The sequence below is a fragment of the Lotus japonicus genome, chromosome 1 (genome assembly GCF_012489685.1).
Source record: "Lotus japonicus ecotype B-129 chromosome 1, LjGifu_v1.2".
Lineage (NCBI taxonomy): Eukaryota > Viridiplantae > Streptophyta > Magnoliopsida > Fabales > Fabaceae > Lotus > Lotus japonicus.
Genome location: NC_080041.1, coordinates 23040894 through 23068798, shown reverse-complemented (window position 1 = coordinate 23068798; position 27905 = coordinate 23040894). Strand labels below are relative to the sequence as shown.

At 38.0% G+C, this 27905-nt stretch overlaps 2 protein-coding genes and 1 pseudogene across 4 annotated transcripts; 1 reads left to right on the top strand and 2 right to left on the bottom strand.

Moving 5' to 3' along the window:
* Window positions 1-179: 179 nt before the first annotated feature.
* On the bottom strand, window positions 180-16987 carry LOC130734174 (chaperone protein dnaJ 1, mitochondrial). Of its 3 annotated transcripts, XM_057586508.1 has the most exons (20): window positions 16737-16987; window positions 16536-16644; window positions 16355-16441; window positions 16168-16259; window positions 14739-14822; window positions 14551-14589; window positions 14239-14349; window positions 14109-14150; window positions 13924-14011; window positions 12514-12578; window positions 12299-12361; window positions 12138-12210; window positions 11659-11750; window positions 10562-10633; window positions 10235-10291; window positions 9089-9137; window positions 8921-8990; window positions 8291-8380; window positions 1033-1232; window positions 180-489 (listed from the first exon to the last, which is right to left on the bottom strand). In XM_057586508.1, the coding sequence occupies exons 1-19, from the start codon at window positions 16761-16763 to the stop codon at window positions 1133-1135; spliced, it is 1410 nt and encodes a 469-aa protein (XP_057442491.1). In that variant the 5' UTR covers window positions 16764-16987; the 3' UTR covers window positions 180-489; window positions 1033-1132. The 3 variants fall into 3 exon arrangements, with proteins under 3 accessions (XP_057442491.1, XP_057442493.1, XP_057442492.1); XM_057586510.1 differs by lacking the exon at window positions 180-489 and having other exon boundaries at window positions 1033-1286; XM_057586509.1 differs by lacking the exon at window positions 180-489 and having other exon boundaries at window positions 1033-1268.
* A 1217-nt stretch (window positions 16988-18204) lies between these two features.
* LOC130734173 (phosphoribosylaminoimidazole-succinocarboxamide synthase, chloroplastic-like) lies at window positions 18205-23446 on the bottom strand. Its single transcript, XM_057586507.1, has 12 exons — window positions 22950-23446; window positions 22759-22860; window positions 22205-22334; window positions 21559-21651; window positions 21397-21485; window positions 20700-20780; window positions 20345-20434; window positions 20170-20259; window positions 19987-20037; window positions 19827-19873; window positions 18953-19010; window positions 18205-18876 (listed from the first exon to the last, which is right to left on the bottom strand). Exons 1-12 carry the CDS (start codon window positions 23268-23270, stop codon window positions 18817-18819), a joined length of 1212 nt encoding a protein of 403 aa, XP_057442490.1. The 5' UTR covers window positions 23271-23446; the 3' UTR covers window positions 18205-18816.
* Window positions 23447-24231: 785 nt separating this feature from the next.
* On the top strand, window positions 24232-26680 carry LOC130730342 (receptor-like protein Cf-9; annotated as a pseudogene).
* Window positions 26681-27905: the final 1225 nt, after the last annotated feature.

The window sequence follows — 27905 nt, the reverse complement described above, 5'->3', positions numbered from 1 at the left end:
AAAATTAAACTTGAGCAAAAGGTAAATAAGGGATAGGGGACATAAGGGTTCGGTGGGATGAAGGGACAGGGTTCGAACCCGGACTAATTTACTAATATTACTAACAACTAACAACATTTGCCTATAAAAAAAAATAAATAAGTTTATACATTGAGCACACTTCAACAAGTCCAAATCCCTACTACTTGAAATATGACGTGTATATAATATAAAATTTTCATATATCTTCATTCAATAAGGTAAGTTTCCATCTACAATTTGAAATCAATGATGACCGCAAAAATGGGTTAAACTCTGCTCACAAAATTAATTTTTACCATCGTTTCAGTGCAATCAATCATATTCACCGATAGTTTGATAACCTGAAAAGGGACCAGACGCCAAGTAATAGCTACATTCAGCAATAACCTTGATTTCCGTAGTCCGTTGTTCATTTATTCCCGTATTCAATAAAATCTGAAATGATGCTTGCTTCACTATATCTATAACCTGCCACAACGGGAGATAAGCAAAGTTATATATCTTTCCAAATTATTGCGATAATATTGTCCTACAGTCTATCAATTAATGGCCCCAAAATGAATATTCAATTCTGCTAATCATGCAACTTGCATTTCTTGGCTAACTAGTTGTCCAATAGTCTTTCTCTTTAACCTCAGTATACCAAGCACGGGATGAGCCCAAAGCAAAGCAACAAGGATGACTGGGCGACTCTTCTAAAAAAATGTCAGTGGATGTTTTGAAATTTAAAAAAAAAATGAAAAATTCTACAAAAACCTATCACTAGTGCAAGCAAGCAACATTGATCAATCTCAAACTTACTAGCATAGCAATGAGCATATGAAATTGACATATGCTTCTTCATGGAGCTATCCTGAGATAAGTACCCAAGTCCCAAGGATCAAGTAACATCTAGAACTAATGTTTCTGATCTTCCTTGGCACATGTATGCTCCAGAGGAAAGAGAGAGAAAAAGAAAAGCTAGAAACTACAAGATAGGTTAAATGAATGTGTTATAATTCAGAGCTTTACCTTCTACTGTACATACTCTGAAAGGGAGAAGAATACAGCAATCAGATGTATATTTGTCTTCGGCAAGTCCACCGCTATTGTGTTTGAACTTTGAGCAATATCAGTTCAACATTTTGTTAATGAAGAGAAGGAATAATGTCAGCACAGATAGCTCCAGCAAAAACTTTGAGCCCGTCATGTATTCAAGAACTTGCTGCCACCTGTAAGTTCAACCAGTAGATAGCTGCTGGTAAAGCCTGTTATCCATTTTGGATCTTCATTACAATCAGATCAGACGTCACTCACTCAAGAAAATAGATGCTAACACCAAAACTAAACAAAGCAAGCAAGCACGCCAATGAAGATTCTGATACAGACCAATAAAACAGTAAAGGAGAATAGCAGAAAAATGAAATGGAATGAGTCAACTGATTAATGGAAATTGGGGAATACAGTAGTCACTACTACTCCAGAGCTAGGCTCCTATAGAGAAAGCATAATTCTCTATTCTTTCTGACAAAAGCAATATTCTCTCATACTCTCTATTCCTAACAGAAATTCCCTTTTAAGCACTCCTATGCACACACACACACACGTTGATTCTCTGTAACAAACTTTCTAGCCTCTCTCTGCCAGCTCACTACTTAATCTGGAAGCTTCCTTGTTTGTTCCTTCTTTCATAAACACGCCACACTTTGGGCCTTGGGTCATCAATAGCAGCCCACTCCTGACGTAAGGGTCTATCAATCCCACCATCTTGAGAAACAACCTTGTCCTCAAGGTTGAAGGCGGGAAATTGGTTAATCAGAGTTTGTTCATCTTCCCAAGTGGCCTCTTCTGCAGACTTTCCCTTCCACTGAATCAAATATTGGTTCACGGCTTCAGCTTGCTGTAAAATGGTGCGTACAGCCAAAACCTTCTCTGGTTCCACAACAGCCACAAACTCCCCACCAATTCCAGTAGGTAATTCCTGCTCCACATGGTAATCTCCTACTGCCTTCTTTAGTAAGGAAACATGAAAAACCGGGTGGATGCGGGATGTTATAGGCAGACGTAGCTTGTAAGCTACTGCTCCAATTCGTTCAAGGACCTCAAAAGGGCCAAAATACCGGGCAGCAAGCTTGGCATTGATTCTTTGAGCCACTGAATGCTGACGGTGGGGACGCAGCTTGACAAAAACCCATTCACCTATGGCAATGCTCTTGTCTTTTCTTTTCTTGTCTGCCTGGGATTTCATCCTCCCCTGGGCACGAGTCAAATGATTTTTTAGCTGACGAAGGGCTTCATCTCGATCTTTCAAGTCCTGGGCCACAGCTTCTACCTTAGTTTCACCCACTGTGAATCTGATCATAGTTGGAGGTTCCCTGCCATAAACTGCTGTAAACGGAGTAATCCCAGTAGAGGCGTGATAGGTTGTGTTATACCAATATTCAGCCCACGACAACCATTGAGTCTGTTGAAATTCTAACTGAATTGTAAACTGAATTGTATTTCTGAAAAGTTGAGTTACAATGAATAGCATTTAGCTATTTATAGAATCAGAGAAGCTTGCGTAGCAAGCTGTTACTAAGAGAGAGAGAGAGAGAGAGAGAGAGAATCAGTTACTGTGTAACTGATTCTGTTACACCTAATAACTAATTCTGTTACAGATTGACATGTCAGCAATGCCATGTCAGCATGTGACTACATATATCCTAATACACCCCCTCAAACTGAAGGTGGGTGAGAAACTAGTTTCTCAGTCACATTAAGTTTGCTTCTAAGGTCTTCAAAACGAGTAGGAGAAAGTGCTTTGGTGAAGAGGTCAGCAAGCTGATCAATGGAAGGAACATGATGAACAAACAAAGACTTATTCAGCACCTTCTCTCTAACAAAGAAAATGTCAAGTTCCATATGTTTGGTGCGGGTATGCAATACTGGATTATGAGTTAATGCAACAGCTCCCATATTATCGCAGAAAATTCTGGGAACTGTGAAGGGAACATGCAGCTCTTGTAACAATGATTGAATCCATAGCAACTCAGCTGAGGTATTAGCAAGACTCCTATATTCTGCTTCAGTACTAGACCTGGCTACCAAAGTTTGCTTCTTAGAGGTCCAAGAGACAAGATTAGGACCAAAGAAAACACATGACCCTGAGGTGGATCTCCTGTCATCAACATCAGATCCCCAATCAGCATCACAGTATGCCACTAGAGCTACTGGAGAATGCAGAGAACAAGGCTTGATATGCAAGCCATGATGAATGGTACCCTTTAGATACCTCAATATCCTCTTAACTGCCTTCCAATGTTCCTCCAAGGGCTGACTGAGAAATTGACACACTTTGTTGACTGAAAAGCTTATTTCAGGTCTGGTAAGAGTGGCATATTGCAAGGCCCCAACTATGGACCTATAGAGTGTAGGATCTGCAAAATAATCTGCTCCATGCTTGCTTAGTTTGGCACCACTGACCATAGGTGTAGAGATGCCTTTAGCTTCAGCCATGTCTGCTCTTTCAAGAAGATCACCAATGTATTTGGTCTGAGTAAGTAGGAGAGACCTATCTTGCAAGTGATGGACTTGAACACCAAGAAAATAGTCTAACTGACCCAATTGTTTTAAAGCAAATTCAGATAAAACACCTCAGATATGTTTCTAGGCAACGATTAATAACCTCTGTTTGCCCATCTGATTCTGGGTGATAGGCAGTACTCATGGCTAACTGAGTGCCCTGGAGTTTAAACAATTCCTTCCAGAAATTACTGACGAAAACTGGATCACGATCGCTGACAATCGAACGCGGAATGCCATGAAGTCTCACTATCTCTTTTGCAAATGCCTCAGCTACCATTCGCGCGGTGTAAGGATGTTTAAGAGGAATAAAATGCGCATACTTTGATAGCCTATCCACAACCACAAACACAGTGTCCACTCCCCTGACCTTGGGCAATCCATTGATGAAATCCATAGAAACATCGTCCCATATGCGTTCGGGAATAGGAAGAGGTTGGAGCAGACCTCCAGGGGATGTTGCCAAATACTTTTGGCGCTGACAAACATCACAACCACGCACGAATTCTTGGATGGAATTCTTCATCCCAATCCAATACAAGTTTGCAGCGATCCTCCGGTAAGTGCGATAGAAACCAGAGTGGCCCGCTTGCGGTGCCGCATGAAATTCCAGAAGCAATTTGGGAATCAACTGAGATGCAGAGGAGATTACCAATCGACCCTGGTAGTAGAGCACCCCCTGAGTATATGCAAAACCCGGTCTGCTGGTTGGTTCCGCTTTCAAGTCCGTGATGATCTTGACTAGTTTATCATCTTGGTGGACCTCCTGAATCAAAGTAGTACCCTCTGTCCAAGTAGGAAAAGAGGATAAAGCTTGGTGTTCTCCTTCATCATAAATTCTGGAAAGCGCATCTGCTCCCCTGTTTGTGATACCAGGTTTGTACACGATATCGAAACGATATCCAAGCAGCTTCGCGGCCCAATTCTGTTGATCCACCGTCGTGATTCGTTGGTGTAGCAACTGTCGGAGGCTCCTTTGATCCGTGCAAACTGTGAAATGCCTCCCAAGAAGATAGGGGCGCCAGTGCTGAACCGCCAAAACGATGGCCATCAATTCCTTCTCATAGGCGGATTTCATCAGATTGCGTTCACTTAGAGCTTTACTGTAATAAGCAACAGGTTTGCGATTCTGAAGAAGAATAGCTCCAAGCCCTCGACCTGATGCATCACATTCAATGGTAAATGGCTGGGCAAAGTCTGGCAACACCAGAACAGGAGCAGTGGTAATTCTTGTCTTCAAAATCTCAAAAGCTGTTTGAGCCTCAGAATTCCATTTGAAACCATCCTTTTTGGTCAGTTCCGTGAGAGGTCGAGCGATCTTGCCATAATCCTTGACAAATTTGCGATAATATCCCGTAATTCCCAGGAATCCTCTAACTCCTTTTACATTCTTTGGCGTAGGCCAATTAGTGATGCTCTGAACCTTCCCTGGGTCCATGGCCACTCCTTCAAACGACACCACATGGCCTAAATACTCCACTGATTGTTGGGCAAAAGAGCACTTTTTACGATTGGCTACCAGTTGTTGAACCCTCAAGGTTTCCAAAACTTTAGTCAGGTGAATGAGGTGTGATTGCCAATCAGCACTGTATACCAGAATATCATCGAAAAAGACTAACACACTTCGACGGAGCATACTATGAAATACCTCGTTCATCAGCGCTTGAAAGGTGGAAGGAGCGTTCATGAGCCCGAAAGGCATGACGAGATACTCGTAATGGCCTTCATGAGTCCGGAAAGCCGTCTTGTGAACATCCTCCTCCTTCACCAACACTTGGTGATAACCGGACTTCAAGTCAAGTTTGGAGAAGAATCGTGCACCATGTAGCTCATCCAACAATTCTTCTATCACGGGAATTGGGTATTTGTCAGGAACGGTAGCTTTGTTGAGTTCACGGTAATCAACGCACATCCGCCATGATCCGTCTTTTTTCTTCACCAAGATCACAGGGCTTGAAAAAGCACTTTGGCTGTGTCGGATAATACCTGATTGAAGCATTTCCGCAACTTGCTTCTCTATCTCATCTTTGTGGTGATGAGAATATCGATAAGGCCTCACATTAACCGGTCCATATCCTGTTGCCAAGGTGATCTGGTGCTCTTTCTGCCTCTTTGGTGGTAATCCCACTGGAGTAGCGAAGACATCTTCAAACTCAGAAAGTAAACTACCCAGTTGCTGTGTTTGCACACTGGTTAAATGGGACTCTCCCTTTTGCAGAATTTCTGGGTTTTGTGTGATTTCAGTAGAAGTATGATAACACTCCCCATTTTCCCACGGGCAATTGTCCAAAAAGCTCTGCAGCGCTTCTCCCTTCTCCTGAGTACAATCCTGTCCCTGGAGACAAATCCACTTGCCCTCATTCTGGAATTTCATGGTTTGCTTGCCCCAATGCACCTTCATCTCTCCTAAGGTTGCCAACCATGCGATTCCTAGCACCAAGTCGATGCCATCAAGATCGAACAGCAAAGCATCCACAGAGGTATGGTAATTGTCGATCTCAACCTCCAAATTCCTGCATTCGCCGCGAGCTATGGCCTTGTATCCATCCCCCAATCGAATGCGCAGCACAGGTGTCGACTGAACGACCCAGCCCATTGTCTCTACTACATGCCTCGAGACAAAGTTGTGGGTGGCACCACTGTCAATCAAAATCACCATAGGAACACCAAAAATTGACCCTCGCAGCTTCATCGTCTTAGTTTGGATTGGTTCAGCTCCAAGCCGCATGATGCTGCACTCTCCATCCACCTCGGGCTCCGCTGTTTCTGCATCTTGCTCGGATTCCACTTCCGTTTCTTCTGTACCATCAATCAGCATGATCCTGAGTTGCTTGTCAGGACATTGATGGAGGGGGTGATATTTCCCCCCACACTTGAAACAAAGTCCCTTCTGTCGCCGATCCAAGAGCTCTTGATAAGGTAAGTGGCGGATTCCTCGATCGCGTGGTGGGGTGCGAGGATGGTTGGTGTTGTCGTCCCGTCTTTCTCCCTTTTCATCTTTGTTCTTCACCATGACCCAACCCTGATTGGGTTTTTGACCCGATGGGCCCGATCCAGTCGTAGACAAATGGGTTGGTCGGGTAGAAGAACCAGACCCGTAACCCGAGCGAGGCCCATTACCTTTCGAGCCCGATAAGGTGTGGCCTGGTCCATGGAGCTCCGTCTCCACCGCCCTTGCCAACGGTATCAACCGAGAGCGTGGAAGAGGCACCAAGGTACGCATGCTCCGTACCCGTGCTCGTATGTCCTCCCGGAGGCCATGAATGAAGTAGCTGAAAAATTGCTCATCAGGGAGATTGGGGGTCTGGGACAAAAGGCGTTCAAATTCCAGAACGTACTCATCAACTGTGCCTCTCTGCTGGAGATCTGATAGCTGCTCGAACACATCCCCTTTACTCGCAGATCCGTATCTTTCCAGCAGCTCGTTTGTGAGCTTCTCCCAGGTTAGCCCTGGATCCAATTGCAGCAGTGAGTTGAAGTAATGGATCGTTGATCCTTCCATGCACAAATGGGCCAGATTCACCTTAACCTCAGGACTGGTACCCATAATGTGGAAGTAAACCTCTGCTCGGGCAATCCACCCAGCAGGATCCTCGCCGTTGAAAAGAGGGAGCTCCACCTTCTTGGCGGATTTGCGGAACTCATCGAGCAAACCCCCTTCCAGCTTGGTCCAACCAGAAACTAATGAAGGTCCTCCATCTTCTTTCCCAGATTTGGTGGCTGACACATCCTGAAGGATGCTTCCAGTGTCGCCTTTCTCTGGTGTTTTCTCTGGTGTTTGCTTGGAAAGGTTCGAAGCCAGCATCTCCAGTAGCTGTGCTTGGTGACTCTCCGCTCGCTCTTGCATCGTGGTCAAGGTGGTGCGCAGATTTGCGATCTCGTTTTCCAGGGCTGCAACTTTCGCCTCCATTTTCCTTGGTGGCATGCGTCTCTGTTTCGTGACCTTCTTCTCCGAACAACACTGGTACCTCTCGAATTTGGATCCGGCAGGTCGGACCAATTTGATACAGACCAATAAAACAGTAAAGGAGAATAGCAGAAAAATGAAATGGAATGAGTCAACTGATTAATGGAAATTGGGGAATACAGTAGTCACTACTACTCCAGAGCTAGGCTCCTATAGAGAAAGCATAATTCTCTATTCTTTCTGACAAAAGCAATATTCTCTCATACTCTCTATTCCTAACAGAAATTCCCTTTTAAGCACTCCTATGCACACACACACACGTTGATTCTCTGTAACAAACTTTCTAGCCTCTCTCTGCCAGCTCACTACTTAATCTGGAAGCTTCCTTGTTTGTTCCTTCTTTCATAAACACGCCACACTTTGGGCCTTGGGTCATCAATAGCAGCCCACTCCTGACGTAAGGGTCTATCAGATTCCAACTAAATTTGGTATCTGATCTTACTAAACATACCCAAAGAAGCATTTTTAAGCAATTATTGGATTGTGTTTACAAAGTCAATGTCCCTCTATCCCCCCCCCCCTATTAGCCCTATTACCACCAAAAGGCCACAGGTTTTAGGAAAATACACTTTATAACATTTTCTCCACACAAATAGGTTGGATTTCAAAGCACTCAAACTAACTATATTCTACAATAGTGTCACTCAGAACTCAGAGCTGACACCTTACCAAATTTAAATAGCTACTAAACCGTCAAATCTGATTTGAATGTAAAGGCAACTAAAAATATCACAATAACAAGTTACATAAAGGGTATACCAGTTTTCTTCAAATGATGAGCTGTTTCCTGCCTTTATTTCCTCCTTCGCTAATTCTTCAAGTATAGCACGTTGTCGTTCGTTAATTGCACTAAAACAAGGAATAGCGGACCAAAAGTGAATTGATGCAAAACATAACTTAGTAATAAGCAGGCTAGTTCTTATGCATAGAGATGGAAAAATGGTAAGAACTTGATACAAATACTGATTTCCTATTGCACACAAACATCACTTGAAGACAAATTTGGTAATAATAATCTTTTGTCTGACAACTGTAAAAACCTATGCAGCAATTTCCATTCCCATAGTTGCAAACATTGACTAAACCATTAACATAGTAAAATAGTACAACGGCACTAAATGCGCCAAAAGAGTGCTTCTTGAATCTTGAACAACTACTCAATTTCATTTTTCCCTCTTCATTAGTTATGTAAATAGCTGATAACTAAACTAACAGGAAAAAGGAGAGCTGACAATAAAATATTCAATTTTCCTGATGCCATGATATCAAACAGTATCACAAGAAATTGAGATCAGGCATTATATGGAAATACATTCTATTGCTTTGCACAAAAGACACTATGGTGCATGAAGTTAAACTGAAAAAAGGGTTAACACAAGAATAACCTACGTTGGAAAATTAACACGGAAACGCACATACTGATCCCCATGATGTATAAGATACCCATGCTTTGGCAATCCTGCATTACCAACTATAGTAAATATACTGAACCGCATAAAATAAAAGGAGAATAGACTTGTCCAAATCTTTCATGACAGAGGAAACACTTCACTTAACCTTTGCCTCTAAAGACCAGAAGCTGTCCTGGTTGAACACCCTTAGGTATCTGAAGGACATAATCGCACATTATTAGATCAAATAGTTCAAAACAAGCAGTCAGTCATATTATAAAATATTTCCATTTGCAAGTTGAAGGTCCCTCCCTAAAGGCCAGGCTAGTTTTTCCCCACCAAACAATATTCATTGAGCACAATGATTCAAAACAGAAATTTTAAAGTAGAACGTACACAATGAATTTTATCAGTCAGCGGAAAGGACTCATTTAGTCAAAAAGCATTACAAAACCAATATCATTTTTTTCCAATTTTTCCCCTTCTTGCAAGCGGATATTTAAGAATCTGAAAAATACTAGTCCCTAAAATGTGTCACCCTTATCGTCTTCATTTTTAGCTGAGATACAGAAAATGCAACCAATTTACATGCCATCGGCATATGTATGCATGAACTCATTATTAAAAGGGAAATCTGGGATGTTGAGTGTTCTTTTCATCTTATCATAATTACTCTCCTTGTGAGCAAGTCTAAATCCTGTGATTCCAGGTAAAATAATAGTAGTAGTAATAAGAATAAAACCTTTCAAGCCCAATGAGATCTTGCGTGAGGGATATTAGAAATATTATATAAAATCATTCATTTGTTTTTACCTAGCAGCTTAAGCTTTTGGGATAGTTGGTTCATGACATGATTCTAGAGAGGATATATATCTAATGAATTTCAAGCATTATTACAACATCAAGGAATTATTTCTTAGAGGTCTTCTCCATACATGGCTCAACAAAATAGCATTGCTGGCAGCAAAATTGACATACTCAACAAATGGCCTGGCTACTTGAATATTTTGTTCCTCCTCACCTTTTCCACTGCTATCAACTTGATTAACCATTTCCTTCTCAACTTCTAAGCTTTGATTCACCCTTTTCTCATCTTTCTAATATGTCTACTAGCTATCATAATCTTCATACTTTGGATGTGTCTATTTTGTTCACCCTCCATCTACTTCATGTGTCTTAAAGGAGGTACTGGGGTAACCACCTAGGTTTGTCGATCATAGTGCACTCTAACTTTGAAAGGGCAATTCTACTCCCATAAAATTTTCTGCAACATTAAAAAAAAACTATACTGACAAAGCATAGCTTCTCTTACCTTTACTTCCATCTTCCCAGATAAAGTAGGAACATCAACTTTGCCACCAAGAATAGCCTGTAAAAAGTTAAAACTGAAAGAGTTAGGTACGTTAACATCGAGATGGTTAAGGAGTAAACTATAGTTTGTGTTCTTAAAATGGGACCCATTAAAACAATACTCTATGACAAAATACAAGCAATGGCATAAGAAAAGGTGTGCGCTCCCCCTTTATGCGATGGTCAGGCCTTTCCCCTCTTTACTCCGATGATAGAACATCAAAAAGCACTAGAAGGGCCAAAAGACCATTAGCTCATCAGAAACTACTACAATATATTTAGCTCTCACCTGTGTAAAGCTAATATTAGAATCCACATAGATATCTGCACCATCTCTGACAAAGACTGAATCCTCAGCCACCTACATCAACAGGGAGAAATGATGTTCCAATACATATAGAAGTATAGAACAGAATAAGCCCTGCTCACGAACATATTATACCAGTAAGATTATTATATATTGAGAGTTTTCATTTATAGTATAATTGTTATCATAGTTAGGGTTTTTTTCATTTTATTAAATTAGTTAATTTAACCTTCGCATGAATTCTTATCACTGATTTATCACTTTTATCCTGCTTTTATACTCATAGTGAAATAGTAATTTTCTATTCACCTTTAACATTTCCATGTCGAAGATAATACTTCATAGAGTAAAGCCATTGAAGATTGAAAACAAAGCAAAAACAACTTTGTTAAGTTTCCATTTTGGCCACCCAAAGTTATCTCTTACATTGGTCTTCTGTCAATGAATGCATCAAACAGGATATAATGTCAATTTATGCTCCAAATTGATATAAGTGTCACCAAGTTGGTTCTTACAAGGACAAAATGTCTGGCATGAATTGTCACTGAAGGACCAATTGAATGTCACCAATAATTAGAGGACCAATGATGCATGTATCTATGAAGGACCAAAATCGACATTCACTGTATTATGAGTGAAGTTGAAATTCTGAAGAGTACTCCATAAATCAAATACATAAGAGTTAAGGAGACAGAATTAGTTTCCATTTCCAACCAAATAAGAGGTGTATTTCATATGCAAGCATTGAGCATCATGTGAGCGTGGTTTTACATTTTCTAGAGCCCTTTACAACTTCAAATGATCAGTTAAATGAGAAAGTGCACATAAAGGAAGCTAGCATGTAAATTTAACTTTGAAAGATAAATATTTTCTTCAATAGCTTTTCTACGAAATATAGGGAAGCAATGGCCCCAGCCAGCCAAAATAACCCTGTATGGGTCTTATGTATCAATATCCCCTTAATAATGCCAAGTTTGGGTGAAGCTACAGATTCACAGGCCACTAGGTGGGCAACGTAGTGTGGTCTACACTGAATATTTGACAGGGAATTTCTATAAAAAAAAAAAAAAAAAACTTGCCTTTATCTTAATGTACAAACTTCCAGGTCGACCTCCACTTCCAGCAGCATTCCCACCTTCTGGCACATGGATTGTATCTCCTGAGTCCACGCCTAGCAGTTCATTCAAAATTATAAGACTAACGGAAAAAATCTACCTTTTTGGATACCAGATAGAATATATAAAAAAAATTATTGCCAGAAGATAAACCAAATCTAGGCAGGACAGGTCTGCAGCATGGATAAAACTTTATATTTCTAAAATTTTATGGTTTATACCAGTACTCAAATAGAGATCAAAGACTATTCAATATCAACTTAAATTGAGCATAAAGGATTAAAAGTTGGTCAAACTAATAATCTGGGCATAAAGAATTCCAACATGAATAACAAGCTACAACAAGAACAACAAACGAGTTTATTCCAATATGTTCAGATACATTGATGAGCTCTAGCCAAGCTACATTCCAGGCAACTTCAATACATGCAATAAAAACCAACCTGCTGGTATTGTAACTTTGACCTCTTTCATTCCTTCAACAGCCCCAGATCCCCCACACCACTTACACAGGTCCTGCACAAAATAGATACACAAAATATTAAATTTTAATACTTATTAACCAACCTCACAAGAGTTAATTGATATAACATTTATGAAAGACCTTAATGATACGGCCAGATCCTTTGCAAGTAATGCATGTTGATGTAAATGGTGGGATTGTAACCTGGTAGAAAATCATCAAAACAAAGAATGAAAGAGTGCACTAATACCTGATAACACAAATACAAGAAAAAGAAATTGTCTCGTGCACAGTTCAAATCTTGCTTAAAAATATTATGTCATTAATAATCAACAATGATCATTCAAGGCACTTACTCGGCCTAAGCCCCTGCATGTTGGACAAACTTTTGGAGTGGCATTTAGTGGATAGCCCTGTCCATCTGGATTAATATAAAGAAATTGATTGGCATCAAATGGGATAATTATTAGATCAAGAGGAACATCTTACACATCCAGTGTAAAATGCACTACAAACAGATTCCAAAATAGACAACATTTTCCACATCTGGTGGTACATACTTTTGATTATTTCCTCAATAGTTTTTCAGCTTATAGAATTCTTTTTGTAGACACAGTTTAGTCAGCAATTAATATTAGTCAGGATTTTGTTCATTAGTAATATTTCTGCATCAAAGACTAATCTCTACAATAGGCAAGACTGAGGGGGAAGGTGGAGAAGCTACCCATATGTCAATACTATGGCAATCAAAATGGTCCAACCCAATGGGTCAGCTTGAATAACTGAGTTAAAGCACGCATTGGGTCAATATCAGCCCAGCCTTAAAATCAACCAACCCAGTGCAGGCTGGCCAGTTGGCCTGAATATTTATTTAATCTAATCATATCTAAAATTAATAAAAAATTAAATGAAAAATAATAAACATCAAAGTTTTTTTATTACTTATTTTACTTACTATTTTCTTAAGCACTTTTTTTACCTTTCGCTTAGACATTTATTGAGCAGTGTGTTCTTCTTTAAGTCAGAATGTAATATTGTAGATTGCAGAATTTTTTTAAGAGAGCCCATAGGCTGGCCCATTTGACCTGCAACCCATCAAAGGGCAGGCCAGGGTTACGTAGTTACCAGACCGCAACTAAATCATATCTTGTCCTGTAGTGAGCAAATGGGTTGGATCAGCCCGAATTTGACACTCTAGACTCAATTCAATTCAATACACTCATTGCACAAGCACACATTCAAGCAGTCAAAAAAAAAGCATTTATCAGAATTTTCCATGAGTGATTCTAATCAAAAAATTGCATTAACCCATTTGGAAGAGCTTATTTGAGCTTATCTTATAGCATAAGCGCTTATGCAAGTGTTTGAGAGAGCTTATGTAAATAGCTTATGGCCTACCTATAAGCTGTTTTGAGCGTAATTTCATAAGCTTTTCCAAAAAGTTTAGGAAAAAGAGCTCATTCTTATTTATAACATATTTTCAACTTAATTCAATAAATTTCTTCAAATAGCTTATGAATAAGCTCTTGTACGATAAGCACTTATGGCCATAAGCGCTTAATTTATCTGTTTACACAAACACACCCTAACTCTGGTTGACCAGACAGCCTGCCTTCTGCTATTTTCACACACAGATTGGTAACTGTAAAACTTCAAGACAGTATTTTACTATTTCCTAACACAATAAAAGCATGTAATTTCATTCCTATGTAGAAAATTTTCTCCCTAGGACTTCCCTAATTCCGAGAATATTTAACTTTACTCACTGCAATAATCACAGGGAACGAACGCATCAAATGATACATGTTTAGTGCATCCTGTCGCAGCTTCTGAGAAAGTAAGAGACAACTCCACCTATTTTAGCAAAGTAATAAGCAAAAGGTTAAGCTTGGAAATGTAGGAAGTAGGAACCTAATTCAAGCAACAAGAGAGAAGCAAGGGCTAAGCTGACCTCTATATTTGACGAGAATTGAGTTGTTGCTTCCTCAAATATCTGTCAAGATTAAGAATATTATAAGATTTCCCAGGACAATACTATATGAAACGAATCCAAAAAGTCATGTACGAGAGAAAAGAATTACCTCTGAGAATACATTATGAAATGAATCAGAAAAATGGGATCGAAAAGCATTTTTAAACCTTTCTGTATCAGCATCTCCATATTCTATGTTTTCTGAACCTCTAGATCGCATCTTCAGTTGAAGAAGTGATTCATGGGAGAAAATATTGGAACAAAGTCGGTCAATTCAACATCTTATATAAGAATGAAAACTATGAATAACAGAAAGTTTGAATAGCTTTGATTAACTGAAGCTCCAGACAAACCCCACATAAGGTAACTACGATATTGAACTAAAAATATTAAATAGCATATGGGGGGACGGGGGAATTACCATGTCATACTCTGCCCTCTTTTTAGAGTCTCTCAATGTCTGAAATTACATTAGCAAAAAGACACGTGAAAATGTTATTCTGGTAATTAATTTAGACAATAACAGATGTAGCAAGAAGAAGGGAGGACTATAGATGTCAGATATTGTGAGGAAAGAATATTTCATATTCATAAATACATTATCCAGACCTCATATGCTTCTCTTATATCTTGAAATTTCCTCTTCGCAGATGGATTATTCTTATTTGCATCTGGATGATACTTTTTAGCGAGCTGGTACAAAGCACAAAAGTGTCATAATATAGCATTAGCTAAACGAAGACCTTTGGTTTTCAAATATTGTTGTCAAAGGAGTGTGGTGACAGCATATATTGGGAGTTGGGACTGCAAACGAAAATGTCAGGCAAACTGATTTTAGTATTATTTAAGCTCTGAAAACAGCTGTATTGGATAAAATTGCAGAACATTATGACTTCTATAAGCCATAACCCCTTTGAAAAATTGTGGGAAATTATTAAGCCTTTAAATATTACATTTTATTGATTTTAAGTAAGAACTTCTCGGATAAAAGAAGAATTTATTAAAACAAATAGAATATAATTACTATGAATTTGAAGGATTAAAGAATTACTTTATATGAAGGATAAATCAAAGAAAAAGCACAACATCAAGGAAGCAAATATACCAAATCTTGCAGCATATCTTAGGGAAACACCAAAAATACATGGGCTTCACATCAAATTCAAACACCTAATCTTATCCCAAATCAGCTGCTGTGACTATGGTAGTTCACGACAAGAAGATACATGACAACACGTCAACACCTCATCTTATCATCTAAATGAAACTCTCTCTCTCTCTCTCTGACCTTCTCACTGTGTTAACACCTTAATCATTCAAAAAAATTCCTGAGTTGTATCTTTCTGCATGCATGAGACTTCAAACTCTAATATTCAAAGTAACAATGTGATGAATTGATCAACCAGTGGCTAGATAAATTCTGATTATGGATAAAAATGTAAATCAACAAGAACTAGGTTAGCTTATTAAAAAGCACAAACAGGATAAGTAAGAATAATATATGCTTGGTTAGTAGAAGAGTAAAAATAAAGAGACAAAAACGGGGAAAAAAAAAAAAGAGGCTACAATTTGACTATCATGAGCAGCAAGGTTTTCCTCTTGTAAATGAGCAAAAATGAAGCTACAACTATAGGAAAAGCATAGTGCTAAATTAAACAAAAACGTTATATGATTCCCCTAGCCTCACATGTAGTTTAGTAACACTAACACTACTATGACTAGAATAGATCATCTAATTTCCATTCCTATCACTCCAACCAAGTACCAACCAATGAGAATAAAATTCACCTTTCCGCCTATAAGTTTTCAAAGATGAAAACTGAATCATCATTTATATTCCAATTGGACTTCATCATTATGACTAGAATAGATCATCTAATTTCCATTCCTATCACTCCAACCAAGTACCAACCAATGAGAATAAAATTCACCTTTCCGCCTATAAGTTTTCAAAGATGAAAACTGAATCATCATTTATATTCCAATTGGACTTCATCATTATTCTACTCTACCAAAACATAATTTTTTTATCACGCACCGAGTGAAATGCCTTTTTTATCTCGTCCTGACTGGCACTTTCAGAAACACCAAGAGTCCGATAATAATCTCGTTCAGCCGAAGAAGAATATGCTGCAACAACCAAAACCAAATGAAAACCTCAAATACATCCAAAAATCATCTATAATTTCAAACAAGGTACTTCATTTTCAACTAAAAATCAAAACCTGCAGCATAAATATGACGAAATCTCAACGGCATTCTCGACGATAAAGAATCCTCCATTTTCGTGACAAAACTGCAATTTCCCAAAGCTGGAACCCCAAACATTTAAACCAAAACCCATCAGAAAAACATAGAAATGGTAACTAATTTGCGAAAAAACAAGCGAACTTCGCAAAAACGTACCTCGTGCGAGAAGCAGCCATTGGCGAGAGGTCAACAATTTGCGCAACGAATCTCCTTTATCGACGACGATAGGTTCTGAGGAAAGAGAGGAAAGCAAGTGGCGCCGGAACTGCATTGGAAGAAGAAGTGAGGGACGGTGCGTGAGAAAGAGGAACAGTTTGATTTTGAAAGGTATTGAGATTTGTGCGTTGATTTGCTTACCGGCGTTAGCCACGTGAACCTTCTCATCGGCGGAAAATGGTTGCAGCGGTGGCGGTAGAGTGGTGTATAGCTGTGAAATTGGAAGAAAATGGAGGTTTGAGCGGTGGAGGTGGTGGTTCTGCTTAGAAGATCGTCGGAATGTGTGGCCGATCAGTTGATAGAGGTTTCCAGTGGTGGTGCTTTTGGAGGGTAGATATTCGGGTCTGGGGGTTTAAGCACGTTGTCACTGGGTTTAGGTTGGAGACTTGGAGTGGACAATACGACAAAGGGGTATTGCTTTGTATAGTGTAAAATTATTTTTAACGTGTAATAATTTGCTTAAAGTGTTTTAATTCTTAATATATCCCTTATATAAACTACAAATGTGTTTTGGTGTATTATGTTTGATTCTTAAAATTTTAAATTTACAAATTTTAGGCGTGTTTTATTGAAAATAGACATGAATATTTGGTTGATATTATTACACATAATCCAACAAATTTTTCCCATTTTTTAAAAATATAATAAGTATAGTTTGGCGGAGGCACTCCATAACTTAGACAGTGTCGATCTGCATGTGGAAGTCTCGGTGTTGAGACAAATCTTGGAGCTGCTCTCGCGTGACTGGAGGGTAACTGTGGGTTGGATTCTGCAGGATGGGAATTGTGTTGTTGAGGCTAGCAAGGAAGGGAGCTCATAGCACATCGCCGGGTATTCAAGTCGAGGATAAGACCGACAGGGAGCTTCGGACCTTACTGCTCAAGGACTCATGTGACTGTTTGCAAGTGGTTACTGTGTTACAAGCGAATGGAGATGTAAGTTCGTACTAGGCACGAGATGTCGTTGATCGTATCAGGAGCTTCAGGGTAAGATTTCAGAGTATTCAGTTCACTCATGTGGCGCAGGAAGGGAATAATACAGCGCACTATCTAGCTCGTGGGGCGAGGAGATGTGGCACCCCAGTCCAAGTTTGGAGGAGACATCCTTCATTTGCTTATGCATCTTTGTAGATGCATCCTTCATTTTCTTATGCATCATTGCATCCTTCATAGGCACGGAGGGAAAGTTGTGGTCTTGTCCTATAATCCAACTGTAGAATCAATTCAAAACGCAAAAACTACAATTATGAGCTTCAAAGGAAACTTGATTTTGGGGCTTCAATGTTGGTTGAATATTTTCACCCAAGCATGTAAGAAACAGACCTTATCCACGTTTGATCAATTTATATGCACTTTTCATAAACATGGTGCGAGCCTCCATGCCCTAGATCCCACATCCAGGAACCAACTCAATTTAGATCAAAGAAATATCAGCGAAGGGCCTACCTAATCTGCCTCCTCCCACCTCAAAAACAAAAACGCACAAGTAAAACCTAGGTCATTCTAATTTCTAAGGATGAGATGCTTAATCTGTACTAATTCACATGCAATGTAAGTAAAGGATGGTGCCTCTTGTTATACAGCAAATCAGTAACATAAACAATATGAAGTTGCTGCAATAGAGAAAGGCTGTGGTAATATAAAATGATGAGAACATTCAAGTCTATTTGGTGCACCATCATTGACATCTCTCTGATGCTACTTGGCATCCAATGGTATTCTACATCAGTAATTTCTCAAGCTACCGTCAAAGTTTAAAATTTAATCATCATAATTTAAAGTTGTAACCGAGAATAACTGAAATTACTACAAAGTGTTTTGACACATAAGAAACTAATAAAAAATGTACAAGCAACTTTTCCTATATGGCTCCCTGTCTTCTTTCTGGCCGGATGGCTGATAAACCCAAAAGTACTGTCACAATAACAAAAATACAAGCCAAAGGACTCATTTGGTTCTGCTTTCAAAAACAGCTCTGTGTTCTTGGGGGTAAAAAGAAAGAGAAAAAGTCACAAGTTGTCAAATTTCTCAAAGCAATTTTCATGACAATCAAGAAACAAGCTTTATTTGGTAGAGCATGAAAGCTTGTTCTGTCTTTCTGTTTATTTAGAGAAATAAAAACATCCTTGTAGTTCTCCGTTAATTTAAGTTTTTAATGTATTTTTTAGTATCAGATTAGATCATTAAACTGCAGAGCTAAGATGGCCCCTAAAATTCCAGGGTTACTTTAAGGACGACAGTGCATAAGCAACATTTCGTGAAATTCGCTCATGAATTGGCTCCTGCAGGAAGAAATCTCGTTATATTAGTATTAATTGCATTGGATAATAGAATCAAATAAATTGGTGTATGGATTACCTCAGTCAATAGCACCTCAAACTTGGATTTTGTGATAGTCTCATACAAGAAAATATATCTGCCCAGAAGAATAGGATAATGGTCAGTTGAATAAAGAAGATATAAACTGAACAGTAGATCCATGAAAACAAGCATAAACTGAACATACATGTTAAGAAAATAGGATACCAAAACTGTGATGATCAAAGTATCAAGAGAAATGCTAATTAGAGGAAACATTTTTGCACCATTGAGAGCATATAGTAAGTATTATACATACTAGCAAGAACAGGTCAGAACTTTTCTTCATATATGGGAAAACAACGGAATTTTTTTCTTTGATTACCTTATGTGCCAATATGATGCTTCCAAAGAAGAGAGAAAATAATTCCTCATATTTTGTTCCAGCAAAGCATTTAAAATAATAAGACCTTCTAAGCTATATAAGCTTGAAATATTAAACACGAACCTTTAATAAATACAAGGAAGTGCCTGGGCATAAAAGCTCAGACAAGGAAAGCAAAACAGAAAGGAGATTAATATTTTTCTTCTTTACTTCGTAAGTTCATTTTTCCCCATTTCATTATTGAGGATACCTTATTTTCCATAATGAATTTCTTTTTATAATTAAAAAATTGAAAGTTAAAAAGAAAGAGGGCAACACATGGCACTGATTCTGCAACACCAAATTGCATGTACAAACTAAAACATACAGGTTACAGATATGATGAATCACTGGAATCTTTGCAAGGATCATACTTAGAAAGTCAGAACATAACTACTGAATTATTAATAAGTCCTTTAGAAAAAACCATACACTATTCTGAAACATTTCTCTAAATAAGTTTGAAGCAAAATATGTAAGTGTAAAAGGAATTAGTGGCAGTAGACATACCGCCAAGCCAACTCTACAACAAGATCTTCAGGAGCATCAGGAAGGACCTAAACATAAGTCACCAGTGTGATTTGATGCATATTTGAATGAAGACTGCAGGCTTTTGTTTTTGAAATGGAAGACTACAGGCTAATCATTAGCAATAGAAAGGGTGAAATACCTCATCTTCATAGGGGTTGCAGTGACTTTTGAACCACAGCCTCAAGAACTCCTAAAAATTGGATTCTAAAATATTAGCAAATTGCTTACAATCTACAATTCATATAAAAACATTATAGATGGAATCGTGGAAGACAATGCATCTACTAAAAAGTAAATAAAGGTACACGTTCAAATAAAACACCTTATCAACATTTTCAGGCTCAAGACCATTTTGAAAGCGCTCCAAGTAGGAACTAGCAATCCAATATCTACTTGAATCAGGAGTATGGACCTGGAGTTGGGAACAGAAAAACTTAGTATAAACATAATCTGTGAGTGCATGTGAGAACCTATATGTATCAGGGATAACATAGAACCTCATCAATCAACAGAATTGAACCATCCTCTGCCTTGCCAAATTCATACTTAGTGTCTACCAATATGAGGCCATGTTCCAAAGCCACTTTCTGTAAGGTCAATCAAATGGAGAAGTCAAATACGCAACAACAAAAGGAAAGGCACTGAATATCTGTAAAAATATATATATTGTGCACATAGGGTTGGCTAAGAGCTAACTTTTACGATTGAGTAAGGCTCAGCCCAAATTCTAGGAACTATTAAATGTTTGCAAAGATGTTACAGGTTAAACATTATTGGCTAGAATAGAAGGCACTTCATTACTTTATTTATTTTCGAAATTTACACAATGACCTAGTCAAAGAAGCTTATTACCTGCCCATACTCAAACAAGCTTAATGCTTTTTCACTTGCTTCTGCATAATCAGCTTCAGTCATCAGTCCCCTTTCTATAATCTGCACGGTAAATGCATCATAGAAGAAGAAGAAGAATTTATGAGGAAAAGGTGTTACGAAAAGAGTATCCATTTGTAGGAAGTTGATTATCACACCTCACAAACTTCCAAAAGAACGTATACTGCATGAATATTTTATTATAGAACATATTAGGTTTATAGTCATGCTTCCTTATACCAACTTTCTAGGTTGGTCCACCTTTAACAAGTAAACCCATGATCATAAATCATAATAGTGCTTCACTGATCTTGGATGACATTTTCAAATACATAATAACATAAAAACTGCAATATAAACCAATCTTGAAAGAAAATAGAATGGATAATTTAGCATAAGGATCTTCTTTGCAGAAAAGGGAGCTAGAAACTAGTTGATAATGCAAGACAATATTATAAGAGAACGCCCCCTATCACTTTATATTTACCCATCCATTGTAAGTTGGGATAAGTTGACTAGCCTAATGAAAAATTGCTTTCTACTCTCATAATGTCTCATTTCCAGCCAAATCCAACATTTACTTTTTGACCACTTCTTTTACCAATGAAGCTCATACTCTACTGTTATTTCAATCATAGTGAAAAGAACTAGTAACAAGTGATAAAACTAGGCAGCATACCTCATCTGGAGTGACAGGTTCATCATGATCTGCAGCCTTGGTAGTTGGAGTGAGTATAATTTTAGGCAACTTCTGATTTTTAACCATTCCTGTCATGTATTAATATGCTATTATACAAGGCATAATTTTTTTTAAGAATGAGAAACAAGTTCAAAATCTCACCATCGGGGAGGACATTTCCACAATAGTTACGAATGCCTTTATCGTAGACTGTCCATAAAGATGTATCAGTACTTCCAGTGACAAACCCTCTAGCTACAAACGAGCAAAAAATAGGTGTCAATGAATGGTTGCTAGAATCCTCATCTTCCATTTTTAAAAGATCGAAATATTTACAACACTTCACAATAACAATAATATTAAATTTGAAACAGAAGAAAAGGTACAATAGTACATATGAACCTTCATAAATTTAGATAATCAAGAGTGATGGTCTTCCAAAATAATTATATATAAATAAAAAATGAGTATCCAAGCATATGCCCAGAACATATAGTATCCTATTATTTTTCCAATCAATCAACAAATCACTGTAAGTCTGTAACTATCAAAAACATTTAAGATATAACAATAATATATAACCAGAAAAATATAACCATTTTCATTTTTTTTTCAGTTTCACCACTCCCCTGAAAATAGCATTTGCATTTCTAATAAGACATTCATTCAATTAAAAGATGATTTTGTATGTTCAGACACATCATAGGACAGCTATAATCCCCATTCCCCACTCACTCCAATAAATCAGCATCAGTTAAAACATTAAATAGGAAAACAATAAGTCTTTGCAGGACAGCAAATAACTCACCAACAAACTCAACTGGGAAAACTGAACATTTCTTTGCTATAGTGACATTTTTATCTGGAGCTGATACAACTGCATTAGAAACTATGTGCCTAGTCCTTTCAAACCACCACAAACTGGTCTGGTTAAGAACCTGCAATTGCAAGACAAAAAAAATTCTATCAAATGACACATATTAAGTAACCTAACCATCAGCCGACCGGGAGAAATAATTTTCCACACATCCATTTCCACCCCACACCTTCCACCACACAGTCAACTGTTTGGAATATTTAAAATAAGATGGAATTGAATGGAATGTGATATAATAGAATGTAATACATCACATTCCATCTAATATCTCAAATTTTCTCTTTCCAATTCGGAAGGAATCCAAGTCTTCACTCCATTCCATCATCATAATATCCAAACAATAGAACATAATTTCATTCTAATCCACTTCATTTCATTCTGTTCCATTCCATTCTACTTAAATCGACTATCCATTAGATATTAAAACAACATAGGAAGATAAACACCTTCCAAATAAATATACAGCACAAAAATGAATCACAAACCTGGCCCTTGAAAGGAATGGAAGCAAGAACCCTATCAAAGGCACTCTGGCGATCCGTGGTCACTAAAACAAGGTAGTCGCCGCTATCATAAATATCCCGAACCTGCAAACCAACATCACATTACACTATTTCACAATTCCAAGTACACATATAGCAAACAAATAAACAAATAGATATAATTGGTTCCCTACTTTGCCACGGGTTTTGGATTTGAGACCAGGAACAGTCAAATGGAGATTAGTTTCAGAGAGGCAGTTAGAGCCGGAGGTAGCTCTAATGGCGTCGAGAACCTCCTGTTTGCGAGTGCCGCTGAGGAGAGCTTCCGCCAAGGACGGTTGTTGCTGCTGATCTTCTCTTCGCATCACGGAAGCGCGGATTGCTGGGCGGCGGAACTTGTTAGGGTTGAAAGCGATTCTGGTTGGGAACGCCGGTGGTGGGGAAATGCGGTTGCTGTTTGAGATTCTGCTGTGGAGGGTTTTGGTAGGGTTTAACGCAACCGTGGACCCGACCATCGCAGTCACCGGAGGTGTGGGAAGTTGAAGAGGGAGGAGGGTTGGCAGAAGACGGCGTCGAGCCGGAAGACACAGCGGTTGCCGGCGGAGGTGGTGGTAGGGTCGATTTTGGGAGGGAAAGGAGAGTGAGCACAACGGTGCTAGCAAGCCAGTAAAAGGAACGTAGAAAAACAAAGACCTATGTGAGTAAAAAAAAAAACCAAAAAAAAAGAATGAATGGATTCTTTTTGACCAAATATAGAATGAATAGATTTTTTATTTTTATTTTTGCAAATAAGTGAACTGATTTCATTGATTTGGATTGTGTGTATTTTAATCAGTGTTATTAAATTCGGTCCGGTGATCGACTCGGTCAGAGCATTGGGTCAATGGGTCACTGGTCTAACCAGTGGGTCACTGATTGAACCGTTTGACTCGGTATATATTAAATAATTATAAAAAATTATAAAAAAAACTAGTACAAATAGAATTAAAAATTACAATAAAACTATATCAATAATTACTACATAGAATAATACAAATATTATTTCATTTTGTTATCATAAGAATATTCTCACATTTTATTTTCTAAATCTCTTTTATCTTTTTTTTTGGTTGAAAAACTGTTTTATAGTTATATTCATTAAAGTCCAACTATTGTGTTTGTTGAGTCATAAATTAGGAACCCGCGGCCTTGGCTATACAAGTTCTTTCTATGGAACAACTTTATAAATAAATTACTATTGTAGTATCTTCAAGTCACGGATCTTGCTTCTTCCATCATAAAATTGATTTTCTCCACCCTTCTCCCTTTCTAATTTCTCTTTTCATCTACAAACATCTCCATTTATGTTACAGATTTGAGTTTTTTTTCCTAGTTTTTATGAGTTTGGAGCTGTGTCCGATTTGACCATCGGGCGAGCTGAGTCACCGGTTTGATCCAAACTCGGCCGAGTCAAATGAGTTTTGCCGGTCCGTTTGCATGGCCGATCCGTTGCTCGGCACCGGTCAGGGGTTCGATTCCTGGTTCAACCGGTCAAATCGGTCGGTTCGAGCCGAGTTTTATAACACTGATTTTAATAACGGTTAATAGTGAAATTAGTCTCTAACTTTGTAAACGAATTTGATTTTAGTCCCTTTTAGGAAAATGACATTTAGTGGCGGTCATTTTTACAATTACTGACGGTTGCTAAACGTCATTTTTCCTCAGATAAACTAAAATCAAACTCAGTTACAAACTCAGAGACTAATTTGACTATCAAGTATCAACTCTTTTAATAAATTGGTAAGTATGTTCAGATGGAACTGTCGTGTGTGGCAGCTGTCGCTAAAGGTGTTCGTGATCTGGATTTATTTGATTTTGAGAAGAAAGCTCATTCCATCAAATCCCTTCAATTTTGTCATTTCACCATTCAATCAATTCTTTTTTTTTTAATCTGATCCAAATTTTAGCAGTTTGTATTGAATTGGATTGGATTTCATGTTTTCAAAGACATCATAAATATCAAAATTAACAATGAAATAGAAAATAATTTGAATCATGGAATGTCACATTGCCAAACTAAACGATGAAAGTTCAAAAAAATATATATATCATCAAAAGTCTTCAACAATTTATAAAATTCAAATGTACAATATAAGTCCTCGTTAGGTTAATATATCATAAATGAAATTAAAACTAAATCGGGTGCACTTCCTAAATGACACATTGCTTTAACTGTCAATCTTCAATATCCATGAGTCCATATGACATGCCTCCATAAAAGACAATAGCAGAGGAAAAAAATTACTCAATCTCCATGGTCTCGTTGTCCCTCTTTTTCTTATAAGACAGAGATGGAACATATTGTTGCAAGTGGGATGAGGTCATATGCGACGCCGTATCAGGCCACGTGATTGTTCTCAACCTTAACTGCGGGCATCTTCGAGGGAGTTCTATCCGAATATTATCGTATTCCAACTCAGACACCTTTAACAATTCAACCTTACTTTTAATTTTTTTTATGGGTCTCCATTGTATTCTGGAATTGGTGATCTCTTGAAACTCACATTTGAATGTATCACACTCTGAAATCAGTGGTGGTATTCCTCTCACAACCTCTCACTTGTCTAAACTTGAATCACTTGACCTCAACTACTTGGAAATGAGATTTGATTCAAAACTCATTCTTAACACATCTAATTTAAGGGAGCTCCATCTTGATGGCATAAACATGTCTTCAATTAGAGAAAGCTCTCTGTCAATGCTTAAGAATTTGTCATCCTCTTTGGTTTCTCTACATCTACCATTCACCAGATTAAAAGAGAATTTTCCAAGTGACATTCTATAAGAGCTAGTTTTGCCAGAAAATTATCACCTTCGAGGTCAACTTTCAAAGTCCAACTAGAGCACTCCTCGAAGCTGCCTTAGATCTCCCACAAACCTCATTCCCAAGAGAAATTCCAAACTCCATTGGTCATTTGAAATATCTTAATCAACATCATATTTCATACTGCAAAATTAATGGATTGGTTCCTTTATCTTTGAGCAACCTCACTCAACTAACATACTCAAGTCTCATGGGAAATAACCTTCCAAGCTATGAAATCCCACCATTACTTTCAAATCTCAAATCTCCCTAATTAGAATTTCTTGACCTAACATGGAACAACCTAGGAGGACCTATTCCAAGTAAAGTAGTTGGACTTTCTAGATTTGTCAACAAATATGCTAAATGGAACAATTCCCCATTGGTGTTATTGTTTCCCATTCTTGGTATCATTGGGTCTTAAGGATAACCAACTCTTAGGGTCAATTGATGAATTTTCAACTTCTTCTTTAGAATATTTGTTACTCTTTAACAACAAATTAGAAGATAAGTTTACAAACTCAATATTTGAATTTGAAAATCTTGCTTACTTATATTTGTCATCAAATAACTTGAGTGGTACTGTAGACTTCCAAAGATTTTCAAAAATTGAACGTTTATGATTCCTCAATTTTCTAACACTAGTTTTTTATTAATTAATATTAGTGTTGACTACATCTTACACGACCTTGAACGTGTATATCTATTTTTTTTAATAAGAACGACAATTTTCATAAATTTTCAACATAACATCAAAATCTGCTAGCATTAGATATTTTTAATAACAATTCATGGAAAATTTCCAAATGGTTACATAAGTAGCTCTTGCACTCGTGGAACCATATTTTCCATATTGATCTCAGTTTCAACAAGTTGCAAGGAGATCTTCCAGTTACACCCTATGACACTTCGTACTTTCTTGTCCCAAATAACTACTTCATTGTAGACATTAATCCAACCATATGTGATACAAGCTCCCTCTATGAACTCAACTTAACTCACAACAACTTGGAAAGTACGATTCCACAATGCATATGGATATGCAATGCAAGCTCTTTCATTGAACTTCAATTTGGCTCATAACTTGAAAGGCATAATTCCACAATACATGTGCAATCCAAGCTCTCTCAACTTGATTCACAACAACTTGACAAGCACGATTCCACAATTCATATGCAATACAAGCGCCCTCCACATGCTCAAATTGGCTCACAACAACTTGACTGGTAAAATTATATGGTGCCTAGGGACATTTCATGATCTTGTGGTGTTGGATTAGCAAATGAACAACCTTCATAGAAGCATACCTGGAAAAAATTCAGAGAGAAATGCATGAGGCAGTAAAATTGAATGGCCATCGAATGGAGGGACACTATCACCTCAGGCTTTGTTCCAATGCACAAAACTCAAAGTTTTGGACCTTGGAGACAATAACATAGAATGTTCATTTTGTAATCGTCTCAAAACCCTACAGAAGTAAAAAGCATTCAGTTTACAGTCAAACAAGCTTCAAGGTATCAACCATCACTTGTTCTAGTAGCAAACATCCATTTTCCAAGTTGAGAATTCTTGATGATTGAATTTGTTGTCTTTGCTTGAAGGGGATTTATAAAAGATATCCTTTCTGCTAAACTGTGACTATTATCTTCTGGCTCTGACATAAACCACTTCCTTTACTTTCTCCACTTCTATTACATAGCTTTTTGGCTCTCTCACCTCTTCCAGAACCCTGAAATCGTACAGAGCAAATAACAAATCAATTTTTGGAATATGATTGTATCAAAAACTCAGTTAACATACAAATGAAAAACTTTCACATTTGCAATCATGAAAGGAATGTAGGAACAAAGGAGTCTAAATTGTGAGAATCTGAAGGCCACAATCTTCCCCTTCTACCAAACCTCCTCCAACGCAATCCATGAGATCACCGGCAGTACATAAATTGGAGAAGAAAACCGATGAAACACTGTGCTCCTTCAACTCATACTTCATCATCGCAGAAAATTAGGTCATCGAAGGGGAAAAAAAGGGCCCCTTCTACCAAACCTTCTCCAACGCAATCCATGAGATCATCGGCAGTACGGAAAATGGAGAGAAAAACTGATGAACCACTGTGCTCCTTCAACCTATACTTCATCATCGCAGGAGATTAGGTCACCAAAAGGGGAAAACGGGGCCAAGATTGGTGGGTCAGAAAACTGCAATATACAAAAAGTAAACAACCAAGATTGAAAAAGAAAATTTAAACCACTTTAAATCAATGACCAAGATTGCAAGCTCTCTTAGGAATAGTGATTCCAATTGTCTC